Source organism: Pleurodeles waltl, chromosome 8, assembly GCF_031143425.1.
Source record: "Pleurodeles waltl isolate 20211129_DDA chromosome 8, aPleWal1.hap1.20221129, whole genome shotgun sequence".
Taxonomy (NCBI): domain Eukaryota; kingdom Metazoa; phylum Chordata; class Amphibia; order Caudata; family Salamandridae; genus Pleurodeles; species Pleurodeles waltl.
This window is the reverse complement of record NC_090447.1, coordinates 1,449,762,986-1,449,775,753: the sequence shown is the minus strand read 5'-3', so window position 1 is coordinate 1,449,775,753 and position 12,768 is coordinate 1,449,762,986. Positions and strand designations below refer to the sequence as shown.

Genomic DNA, 12,768 nt, shown 5'->3' with positions numbered 1-12,768 from the left:
CTATGCACCTTGCCAAACCCGTGCATAACGAGAAATCATGTTTCCTACACAAACATTTACCCTCTCTCCCACATACATCGTTTTAAACAGATAAAAGCCAGTGTGTGCTGACCCCAGCGCAAAGAAGAGAGTGCGGCTACAAGGGGATCAGTGCCAAGGAGTGCAACTCAAGAGGCTGCTGCTTTGACAATAGAGTGCCCGAGGAGACCTGGTGCTATTTTTCCAAACAGCAAGGTAAGATATTCCTAGGTTTAGCTGTTCCGAATGAAATGTTACTATATATTCAGAATACAGTTACTCGACATGGAAACCAGTGCTGTACTTTAGAGATACTGAATACGTTTTTTGAATAGTGAAAAGCCAAATGAATGATTTGCATTGCCGGGGGCATTTAGGTCCTGATTTATGAAACGCTTTTGATGCCTTTGCGTAATTTTTTGATGCACAAGCGGCGCAAACTTACAAAATACAATTATATTTTGCACTGCATTTACATTAAAAAATTACGCAAAGGCAGCACAAACTTTTCAAGAAACCTTGCTGCAATGCCTTGCCTCACAGGGAAAGGGAGGAATGCGAGGGGCCAAGTTTACGGGGATTTGACGTAGAGCGGCGAAGCAAGTCACCTTGCTGCGTTGCCCTACGCCAAAATGAAAGGGTGGGAATCCACCACATTTATCCAATATGCCTTTTCCCCCTGTGCTTGTGACGTTTTTGCAGCCTAGCGCCAAAGCAGGCACCCTTGAACCATGGTGCAAGGGTGCCTGCATTGCAAGAAGGATTGGCTTTGTGCAGGAAAGGACACCAACACAAATAGAAAGAGGAAAAAGCAAGGAGTAGTACACATATTTCTCATTGTTCGCCTCTCCTGGGGAGGCATATCTTTTTGGCGCATCCCCAGATTTACAAGTTCTTGTAAATCTGGGAATGCATCAAAATCCATGGATGCTGCATGGGAATACCCACACAACACCAATGGAAACGCCTCCCTTGTACAGAGTAATGTAACCCAGCAATTTGCATTATACTACGTTACTTAAGATTTATGAAGACAACAAGGGCCATGCAAGGTGGCTTTGTGTGGCTTCATAAATTCCACTTAAGGTTTGCGTTGCTTTTGCACCATGCTGCATGGTACAAGAGCGCCACAAGCAGGCCATAAATATGTCCTTAGGGTCTAAGTCAGGTAAAATAACGGCCCTCATGTAAAAGTTTCCATTTAAGGAATTGTAAATTGCAAAAAATTGTGATCCACAATTTGTGTGGAAAAGGAGTGTACAAAAATGACTTTGCTAGAAGTGGGTGCAATTTGAACACCGACATCTAACGAATGCATTGGTATTTTGAGTACCGACCTATGTATCAATAGGAAGTGGGGTGCAATCTGATCTACCTCATCAATATGCATGGGGTAGGTCACAAATTGAGACCTACTATTATTGACTACAATGACATGCATAGTGGCCCGCTGGGGTCAGCAGACCACCATGTCTGGGATTACTTTTAAGGGATGCTTTAAAAAAAAGAAAAATGACAACAACCTTTGTGTGAGCAGGCTGTGGTCTCATGGACTATTACCTGCTCATAAAAACTTTTTTTGTGAACATTCACAAATGTGAAGGGGTTCGATGGGGACCTCTTACCGTCTGCAAATGTCTTACCACTTCTTTTGAAGACAGGATTTTGGTTGCAAAGCATTAATAAATAGCTTAAAGAGTCAGTATCTAGAAGGATGCCCTTAACACCCCCTTTCCAAATACCAAATCTGTATTTATTCCCAAACCCAATTAGAGATTTGCTAAGATTCGATAACATGTTACCAAATCAGTTTTGGGGTTTGGTGAATAAAAGCATGCTATTTTGCAGTTGTAAAGGCTCTAAGTGTCCCATTCAAGGCCTTACCAACTGTAAAATGGTTTTGTACTTGAGGACCAGAGTGTAAAAAGCACACTAGCATAGAGTCAGCTCCCTTAAAGGTCAGGAAATGTCTGGCACATCTCCCAAAAACAAGTCTTTTGGGCAGAAAAGCCACATATTCAGCATGATGTGAAAGGACATAATAATGTTGGGTGAACAAAGTTAAATGTGAACATATAAATACGTTACGTTCAGTAAACACCTTGATTGCTGCATATTAATATGTTATGTGCAAAGGAAATTAAGGAAATGTTAGTGTGTTTATATTTTAACAAACGATAATACATTCAGAGCCTAGGAAAGGGCCTAGAATATTGCAACATACAGGAAATCCCGGTCAAGGCTTCCTCTTGAGTGGGCAAATTAATACAATTTCATTTTATCAACAAACAGACACTGTGTAGAGAGATTTTATTTCGCTTATATTTCTAAAATATAAAAGCACATAAAGACATGCACATGGAGAGGTTCTTTTGTATAAAATAAAGTGCACATTGTTTCCACGCAAACATGAATGGATGTCTTGTGGACTGTGCCTAGTTATGCTGACTTAAACACATCTGAATTTTGCATTTTTTTCTAATTATTAAAAGCACTTTAACACTATTAAGGTGTTTATACTCCTGTGGTAACGTATATCAGCAATAAATAAAAATGATCAAGTATTCTCTGCAACTCAATATTAAGAAAATAACTATTATTTTCTGCTTACAAATGAGAGAAGACTTTCCGGTGTGCCCATGTCATATAAAAATAGATGCACGTGACAAAAGAGGCCCTCAACAGAAGCACATAGGTTGGGTGACCCCCACAGTGTCTACTGGGAGTGACAGGCTGCACCCTAACCTGTGGAGTGTCCCTGGCTCCTCTTCAAATGGACGTTGCACGTGCCCTTAATGAGACATTGACAATGCAGCAGGTGTGTTTTCAGGGGCACCCTGCTTCCTGGTCCTTGGTGTGCCTGAAATCCCACAGTAAAGCATGCTGTGCAATACTGAGGTCACCTGCATGGAAGCACGAAGTGGCGAGTGGAAAACTGTTCTACATGGTGCTCTAGCTAAGTGGTATAGTGGTATAGTGTATGCACTGCGTACCGTGCATTTTCCTTTTTGAACCATGGTGCTCAATTTCTCTAATATGGCTAAAGGGAGTGTGAGGAATTTTGGAGGACCCTCCTGAAAAGCATGTAAAGGGTCCTCCTCCCGCACACAGTCAGGATTTTAGGGCCAAACTGACAGGTGGCGGAAGCCTCCACGGAGTAGGAGACATGGTCTTGTGGTCCTCCACAAGGTATGCGGGCCCTGTTTTATGCTGATGTACTGCCCTGTATGTCTTCTGTTCAAAAGACCTGGAGCTGAAGCATGCTTCAATGAAAGGACTTTGAAGCTTACCAACAGAGTTGCTAAAACAAGTATAGTTGGAAGCCATTTGAAAAAGTAATGCCAATAAAAAAGCTACCCGATTAAAAAGGCACATATGAAGTTACAATCAAAAGAAAGGTCATGTTTGATTCCTTCATACTAGCCCAGACAGCTTCCCACCTGTATTGGATATTTTATAACCTGATATATACCGTGTTTTCTCAGCAAAAGTGACTGCATTTTACTGAAAGGAGGTATCAAATAAAGTGCCATATTTGATGTTCTGTGGAATAATAAGTGATTTTGGAGATAAGTAGATAAGCAGTACATTACCTGGGAATCCTCTGAGATGTTAGAGGTGGCAACAGTACAGGAAACGTCATTTGCAGAGTAGATGTTCTTGAAAGCATCATGGGTCACTCTTCACTGGATTGACTTTAGGAGTAGAAAGGGGTGGATGGGTCAGAAGACAATCACTCATAGATGTTGGAAAGGTGTGCTCCCGTACCCCCTAAATAGCCATGCTGGAGTTCAGAAGGTGAATGAGGCAAATAGATGCCTTTAAATTTTGTTTTTAAATTGTCATAGAGGTCAAATGTTAGGCTCTGTCTTCTGGTGTATTGTTGGTTATTCTTTTAATACGAAGAATCGTACTAACTTTTCGTTTTCTGACTGCAAATTAAGAGGGTTTTGCAAAATAAACTATGTGACAATGTTTCTGGGGTACTGGGAGCTTGAAAGGAAAGATTGTAGGACGTCATTTGTTTCTTACACACACAAAAACGTTAATACCTGTTAATGAACTGTATAAATATTTCATAATATATCAGCAGTTAGGAAAGCACAAACAAGCATTTTCTTTTGTAATTCTGAAGTGTGATGGAATCAAAGGTGTTAATATGATCAAAACAAATCAAGGCACTTCACTTGGTGAGGTGCAAACAAAAAATATTTGCTGAAACCTGATTTCCCCACATTATCATTTGTGTGCTGTATAGCTTAATCAGTAAAACTGCATGTCTCTGCAAATTTAGTGGGGAGTTCAATGGAAAATGTGCTGTCTGTAAATGACAACATACTACCACATCATGCTTTAGTAATATATTTGCAATACTGTGCTCCAAAATGACCTTCGGCTACATACCACATCTGTACTACTCTCCTGCTGAATGGGCATGGCTGAATTGCCACACTTTTTGTCACAATCCTTAATAATTCAGTGACATAACATTAATGGCAGCAGCCCCCACTCTGAAAATAGTATCAGCACAACTGTTAGCACTGACCAGCTGCACCAGACCGTGCATCACCATGATGTGTCCAAAACCGGTAACTCATCAATTATCAGTGGGATGATTTGCTCTCTGACGGGTTGTATGTCAGACTATCATGGATGTTAATATCTCCCTACAAAAATATCATGGGCAAATATTGACTGGCAGAATATTGACAGGGAAAACATATGTAGGTATTCATACATTTACCCTTCTTGACTCTATTTCTTGGTACTTTGAAGTTTTATATAGAGTCAGGTACATATGCTTGAAATTGAAGGCCTGATTTAGATCATGGCGGATGGAATACTTCATCACAAATGTGACAGATATCCTGCCCACCGTATTACAATCGCCATAGGATTTAATGGGATTGGAATACATTGGACGGGATATCCGTCACATTTGTTATGGAGTATTCCTCTCCACCAAGATCTAAATCAGGCTCTAAGTGTCATAAATCTATAAATAGTTATATCCACTTACCTTGAAAATATTTTGGCAGTCTATATTTGTGCTGACATGTGATTGTAGGACTACATCCTTTGACTTGGCTATTCAGTTATTACATTATTGAAAAGTTTGTAATTTACTTTGATTTGTTAAAGTCCCTGTATTTTGCTACTCAATTACAGGGCACAAATGCAGTATGGCCCCAGGGCATGAGTGAAAAGGGCCATATTGAGTATTGGGACCATTTTAATTATTGTTTTTATTTTTTACATTTACCTTAGTTTCATTTTTTCATCGTCAAACACAATTAATGCATTTGGGAGATTGTAAATTTTCACCACTTTCCACGAAAAAGACATTATTTTTTATATTTTGTTTCCTTTGACACAATAGTGAACTAACATTGTCCTGCATACAAGCCATTGTGTTTCACTTTGGAACCATAGGAATGCAAGAAACTTAAATGTTTGACTATATGGTCCTTAAGCCATGTGGTATGTACTGAATTCATGACACTCAAAATATAAAAGGACGATGTTTGATGGCATCACAAATGTACCTATTACTTTGTAGCACTATTACTACCCTACCAGCCACAGGACCATCTATACTTAAAGCAGAGTTTGCCTGGATTTTCAAATGAGTAATGCTGGGGGAATTGAAATTAAACATCTAAATGTAGGCCTCTGCAGTCAAATTTGTGTGAGATTATGCTTTTGTTGGTTTACTTGTGACGTGCATTAGCTTTGCACCTTTACACAGTAGACAATCAGCAGACAGGGAAAGGAGTTATTAATTGATCTGTACTTACCTACGTATGCTTATCATCAAGATACAGTGGTAGTTATTGTTTGTGGCCTCAGTATGATGACATGCAACTGTTTCTATGCAATGGCTATGAGGATACCAGCAAGGGTACTGAACAACATGTATTTGCTGTGAAAATCCTAAAGACCATCTCTGTTGTTTTGCCACTTGGCAGACCAGCCATTGCCTGCAAGATTGCACAGCACTTGAATGTGTGACAATAATGTCAATTTAGGGCCGTACTACAGAAGGTGCTCCAGGGGCGTCACAGGTCTGTACGCCTGCTTTGTGAGCCAGCGGGACACTTTGGTGTTACGGAAAGGAACGCAGATTCTTATGCGGCCTCTTCGGTAATACTAATAGCACTGACTCATATGTAGCCCCAGGGCAATCTCAAGAGGGCATTCCCTCGTTTGCATGGGCCGTTTGCCCATGCAAGTAAGGACATCTCTTTGCCCCTGTGCCCATGCTGTATTATGGACATCTGGACAAAAGCAAATAAGCTGTCAGGCGGTGCACTGAAATTGTGCCACAAAAAGGTGGTGCACTGTCATTGCACCCCCTGTTGATAGCCCTCTGGAGGGGGAAAAAGGAGTACCATGGCCCCCGGCATCCCTTAGCAGGCAGGCACAGTCACTCACTCCACCTGTCTGCAAAGGGATCTTGATCCCTTCTCAAAGCGCAGGCAGCTTTGAAGAAGCCGCTCCATATTTCACTTGAATGTGGCGCCACCAGGATGGCATGAGATTGTGGCTTTCCTGAGGGCAGAGCATTTTCTGTAACATGGTCCATTCTCCAAGTTTCTGCATGGCACACCTATTTAAAGGTGCGCCATAGTGCCAACAGAACAAGTGTGCCTAGGTGTAATAAGGGCCCTGGAATATACTATCAGTATTTAAAAGATCAAGTCACTACTAGTTGGGGTTCTCCAGCTTCACTGACCCACATTATGGTCACACAATGTTAATGTAGCCCCTTCAATGCTGATATCTTAGCACCGTGGCAGATGCTATTTACAAGTTTGCATTATCCTTATGCTAACATGTCTGGGACACTTCCCAGGTCATTTGTAGCACATGACCATAACATTTCTACATATGTCATGCGGGCATAACTGGAACATGCTTTTCAAATGTATGTATAGCATAAGGGCAGTAAAAGAGTTAAACTAATGCATAGAGAAATAGTTTAAGGCATGGCCTCAATACATGTGATGGAAGACTGAAATCCTGATCACTTTATTGATTTTTAATTTAAACAAGATGATTTCTTTCTGTGTCCTGAAGTCCAATTTACTGTGATGTACCTACTTTTCAGTATGGTCGGTGAGACACACTGGCAGAAATATTTAGTGAAAGGGACACTCTGCAAATGTTTAGTGAAACCGAACGAAAGAAAAGAATGTGGTTAACTGGACAGTTCAGAGGAATGTCACAAAATAGGATGCTTCTTTGATACAAGTATCCCTGAAGGCTTTTTACTGTTGCAAAATGACACAAAGCAACACAAAGTGATAAATTGTTTTTTCTTAGACCTGGCATCCTTGGTGGGGTCTCCCCTGTCTTTTTTGCCTCTGCTTCCTATGTTTTGACTGTGTGCTGGACTTTGTTTTTGCTGCTTGGGGTACTCTGGGCACTTTACCACTGCTGACCAGTGCTAAAGTGCAAATGCTCCCTGTGTAAATTGTAGGTGTAATTGGCTTTTCCATGATTGTCATATTTGATTTACTGGCAAGTCCCTAGTAAAGTGCACTAGCGGTGCCCAGGGCCTGTAAATCAAATGCTACTAGTGGGCCTGCAGCACTGATTGTGCCACCCACATAAGTAGCCCCCTAAACATGGCTCAGGCCTGCCACTGCATTGTCAGTGTGTCCAGTTTTAAACTGCAAATTCAACCCGGCAAGTGTACCCACTTGCCAGGCCGAAGCCTTCCTTTTTTATACATGTAAGGCACCCATTGTAGGCTCTCTGTAGCCTCATGGGCAGGATACAGTGTATGTTAGAGGTAGGACATGTCCTGGTGTCTTTTTATGTGTCCTAACAGTGAAATACTGCCACATTTGGTTCTCACTATGGCAAGGTCTATCTCTCACATAGGCTGTATTTAAAAAACGTTTAGGTGCAGTTTCCCTTTGGAAGCAGATTGAAATATGGAGTTTGGTGTCTCTGAACTCACACTTTAAAAAACAACTTTTGGTAAAGTTGGTTTTTAGATTGTCAGTTTGAATATGCCACTTTTAGAAAGCGGGAATTTTCTTGCTTAAACTATTCTGTGACTCTGCCTGCTTAAGTATACCCTGTCTGGGTCAGACTGATAGTTGGGCTGTTTGTGAATCTCTACTAGACAGTGACACAAAGAGAGCTGGGGTGTAGCCTGTATATCCTGATGGGCCATCTGGGATAGAGTGGGGCGAGGAGTGGTCGCTTGCACCTGAAAGGTGCTTTGCCTGCCCTCACACAATGCAGTCTTCAACCCCCTGGTGTGAGTTTGGAGCCAGGCCTAGGCAAGGCAGAATCTTATGCACAACAAAGACTTCCCTTTGAAGTTTGCCTACTTCAAAGGCAGAAAGGGGTATAAGAAGTGGACCCAAAACCCCAGAGATTCAGATTACTTCTGGACTGAAGAGGAACCTCTGCCAAGGAGAAGAGCTGAAGAGCTGGAGGAGGAGTAATGTCCTTTTGCCTGTGACTGTGCTTTGTTGTGTTGGCCTGCAGTTCCTGCTTCTGCCTGAAAGAGGACAAAGACTAGACTTTGTGGTATATTCCTAGCTTGCGAAGTGTCTCCAAGGGCTTGGATTGAGCTTGCCTCCTTTTTTGAAGCCTCAGGGCCATTAAAATAATTCCGCTGGCAGCATTTGGACTCTCTGCTGAGACTCCTGCCCTGCCAAGTGGTGCCCTATCCAGTCCCTGGGCCCTTGAAAGGTGAAGCTCGTATAACCACTGTAGAAAATCCACACACAGGAGCCATGCAGGGAAAAAGTCGACGCACCACCTGCAACACAGCTGTAAAAATAATGCACCTCGCAGCTAAAATTGATGCACCACCTGCATCGCGGCTAGTAAATCAATGCATCACCTGCATTGCAGTTGGAGAAACAACTAAACACCTGTTTGTGGCTCCGAAAAATGACGCAAACCCCACACAGCGCGGTTTTCCCTCACCCTGCGGCCAGATTTTGCATACATCATCGCGCTGCATCACAATCAACGTGAATCTGCGGGGACCCGAGGTGCCCTGTCTGGAAACAAATGCATCGCTCCCTCGTGGGAGAGAAAAATGATGCATCGCTGACTTTTTTGATGCAGTGCAAATTTATTTTTGATGCAAACCAAGTAATTTGTGCAACAACAATGTTTCCATTGTTTTTTGTATGGAGTAAGACTCTGTTATTTTAAAAACTCATAACTTTACTTGTGTATGTTGGATTTTTGTTGTTTGGTCTTGTTTGATTTAGATAAATAATGCCTATTTTTCTATACTGGTGTGGTGTTCATTTTGTAGTGTTTTCATTGTATTACTGTGCGTGTTGGTACAAATACTTTACACATTGCCTTTGAGATAAGCCTGACTGCTTGTGTCAAGCTCCCAAAGGGGTGATCTTAAGTGAGTATCTCCCTTACCCTGACTAAAGTGAGTGTCCCTGCTTGGATAGAGCGCAAACAGACTGCCAACCAGAGACCCCATTTCTAAAAGTTTTATTTTCCGGAGCAAAGGGTTTTTAGTGCTGTATAAATGCCCTTTTCTCAGTGCAAAAACCACTATGTACTGCTTTGCAGTGCTTTGCATCTAGAGGGGATTTCACTGGGGCATTACTTGGGCATATCACCAGAACTACCCACATGTTTTGATGCAAGGCAGCGTGATCTGCTAAGAAATCCAAACCAGGCTTTGCTTCAAAAACAAATGCCTCAGTGAAGCAGCCATTACCGAGGGGAAATGTGATCAATACTACATAAACATGTATTTTCTATGTACAGTGGTGCACACTGCATGGGATCCTTCTGAAATAAGTCTGGACAGAGGCTTCTGTAGTTGCACAACCGAGCTCCGAAAATGTGTATGGTATGTTGCATAAACAAATAGTAAACTCATCCCCCAATTGTTTTTATTTGAGCTGCTCTTTGTGTTCCTTCCCACTTAGCATCTGCTTTTGTTCACTTTAAATTTAATGAAGAATTACCTAAACCCAATTGCTGCTGGATTGCTAATGCTTCCCTGATATGACCATCTACCGTACAGGCCTTGCGGATCCTGCGTGTCTGATATAACAGTAATACTCAGTTTCATCCAGTTAATACTCCTTATTGAATAACTAAATTTAGTTTGTTAAGATGTGTCATATAATGCTGTTGCTGTTCTGGGACCACATGAAATCTGGGTGCGGGGGGGCTAAACTCATGGAATTTGACTCCGAGGAATTCTGAGGATTCATAAAAATTCCTCGAGATTCTGTAGAGTTCAGCCAACAGGTGGAAATAAGGATGCGGTGCTGCTCATGCTGTGATATTGCGCCGGGTGTGCATTCCACACCGAAGCGCAGATGGCACCACGCAGTGCGCCACAAGGCGTAGCTACTCAAGTTGATTTGCTGCTGTTCAAGTGGATTTTCTACTCAAGTAGCAGCTTTATAACAGTGAACGGGCACAACACCCACAACTGCCCGTGTTTGAAAAATATTGCCAGATGGCCTTGTAGCAAACTAAAATCTCGCTAGAGGGCGCAAAATCTTACTTGCCAATTTACAGTTTTGGAGCCACGCACAAGGAAAAATTCTGCCACTGGCAATTGCCACAATGTGGCCTGAACTCCATGTTACAACAGTAATGGAGTTACCAACATTCCACCAAGTCCACCAGAAGAATGGAATGCTTCACTAGCTCCTAATGACACCAGAAATGTGGATGTTAGTTTTCTGAATAAATGTTTAACTATCAAACGAACTTTCAGAATGTCATAGCATGCCATTAGTTGATAACCATTGAGCACAATTCTGCTCTGCAATTACATCAGTTCACTGCTCTGCTTTTAGGCTCACCATCAGAGGAGTCCATGCATTCTGAACCGTATGACATCCCCTGTTTGCACAGTATTCAGAATTATAAGTAATGCAGACTTGATTTCGCTAATTACTGGGTGCGATAAAGTCCAACCTCTGCAGTTAAAAATCAACAGACCAAACCTGCTGGAATTGGACTCCAGGAAAAATCCCTCGTAATTACCGAAACATGTAGAGTTTGGTGAAGTAGGCTCCACAATGTATATGTCATTTTCCACAAGCTCATAATAGATGGCACTCATTGCACACAAGTACTTACAAATAATGCAGAGTTGGGTGTTATTGAAAGCAATCAATATTGCACCAAACATCAGGCTACTCTTAATAAGGTCAGACATCTACTTGTCTAACCTGTGCTGGTACTGATGTGCTGCTACAGACAATGTGATGTGGATATAGTGGGCCTAATTCACAAAAGTATGTTGTAAACATGCACCCTCAGGGTTACACCCTCCTCTTGATACAGACTTCCGACTATATGAGGAATTTATAGATGTTTCTGGAAGTATGCCGGGAAAACATCTACAGTTCCAGGATTCCAGGCTCACTCCTGGTAAAGCTTTGTGAATCAGCATTTGCAATCATACTAAAACACATCTGCTTGCACAGTTGTACCTAGTGCCAAATAGCACATGAGAAAATGGCATCCCATTTGTGCAAATACACCTTTGAAAATAGGGAAAAATTATTCAGCAGGAAACATATTTGTTTTCCTATATTTTTAGGATGACCCCTCCCCCCGTTCCCACCCTGAAAGGGATACAATAATGCCCTTCATATTAGTAAAAATCACTGACTCTTAGACACTTGGACTGAATTGAAGCAAACTTTGAAAGTACCCACACACTCTCCATTTCCCAGAGTTTTTAGGGCCTAGGTGCAGAACATTCACTCTCCGCCTCTGTAATAGAGTTGACTCACATATTTTACACCATTGCGATATCATCGTATCAATGAAAGTATTCATGAGTGCTATGGATACATTTTGCTTGCATATCAGGCCATTTGCTCATCTAAGTTAAGTTTCGCTCACGTGCCCAAATGACTTGGTGAATTGGATCCCAGTGCTTAATTTGTGCTTGTTGTTTCCAGTGCTGAGCACCCGCACTTATTTTTGAGGGCCGGGGCTTATTCTTCTGCCTCAACCATGTTCTGCGCGCAAAAGACACACATGGGAAAGATGGGGGAAGAGAAAAACGAAAAAGCGTCACAATGGGAGAAAGCAGAAAGCTGCAAGAGTGAGCTGAAGGGGCAGGGAGTGGCTGTTAAGGGATTACAGAGGCCCGAGATGGCTCCAGGATTACGCTGCCTCAGTATTCCGTGTCCGCACATTTATTTGCAGCAGCCGCGTTTTTAGGAAGAGGGCTTTGAGCACCGGCACCTTTTTATTTACAAATTAAGCACTGTTGGATCCACTATGTCAAGATCTGTCTGCCGTCCCAATATCTTGACATTGTTACTGAGCATCATATTGGTATGGACATGGCGAGAGCATAAAGTGCGACATGTTTTACAGTCACATCATTTGCTTTTCAGATCGAAGGAAATGTTCCGTGAAACCGAAGCAAAGAAAGGAATGTGGCAAACCAACCATCAGTTCAGAGGAATGTCACAAAAGAGGATGCTGCTTCGATTCAAGCATCCCTGAAGTTACCTGGTGTTTCTACCACAGAAAATGAAATGGTAATGGATTTATCAATGTATTGTAAACAGCTCATCAGACATGAGAATGTTCAGACTGGGTGGGCGTAGTCCGAACAAAACCTGTTAGTTTCAGTGAATAGGGCCAGATTTACTCTGGATGGGCCGGAGTTACATAAAACGGATTCCACCAACCATGATTTCACAATTTAAGTTTATGAAGCCATGACAGTTCACTAATCGCGCCTTTACACCATCC

The 12,768-nt window shown here is 42.0% G+C and overlaps 1 protein-coding gene across 1 annotated transcript in view; it reads left to right on the top strand.

The window, feature by feature from the left end:
* LOC138249256 (putative gastrointestinal growth factor xP4) overlaps positions 1–12,768 on the top strand; it is a 58,433-nt gene that overhangs the window by 34,783 nt on the left and 10,882 nt on the right. Inside the window, exons 4-5 of the mRNA XM_069203227.1 lie at positions 91–234; positions 12,405–12,551. Of these exons, the coding sequence (XP_069059328.1) occupies positions 91–234; positions 12,405–12,547 (287 nt within the window). The 3' untranslated portion in view covers positions 12,548–12,551. The remainder of the gene's footprint in view (positions 1–90; positions 235–12,404; positions 12,552–12,768) is intronic.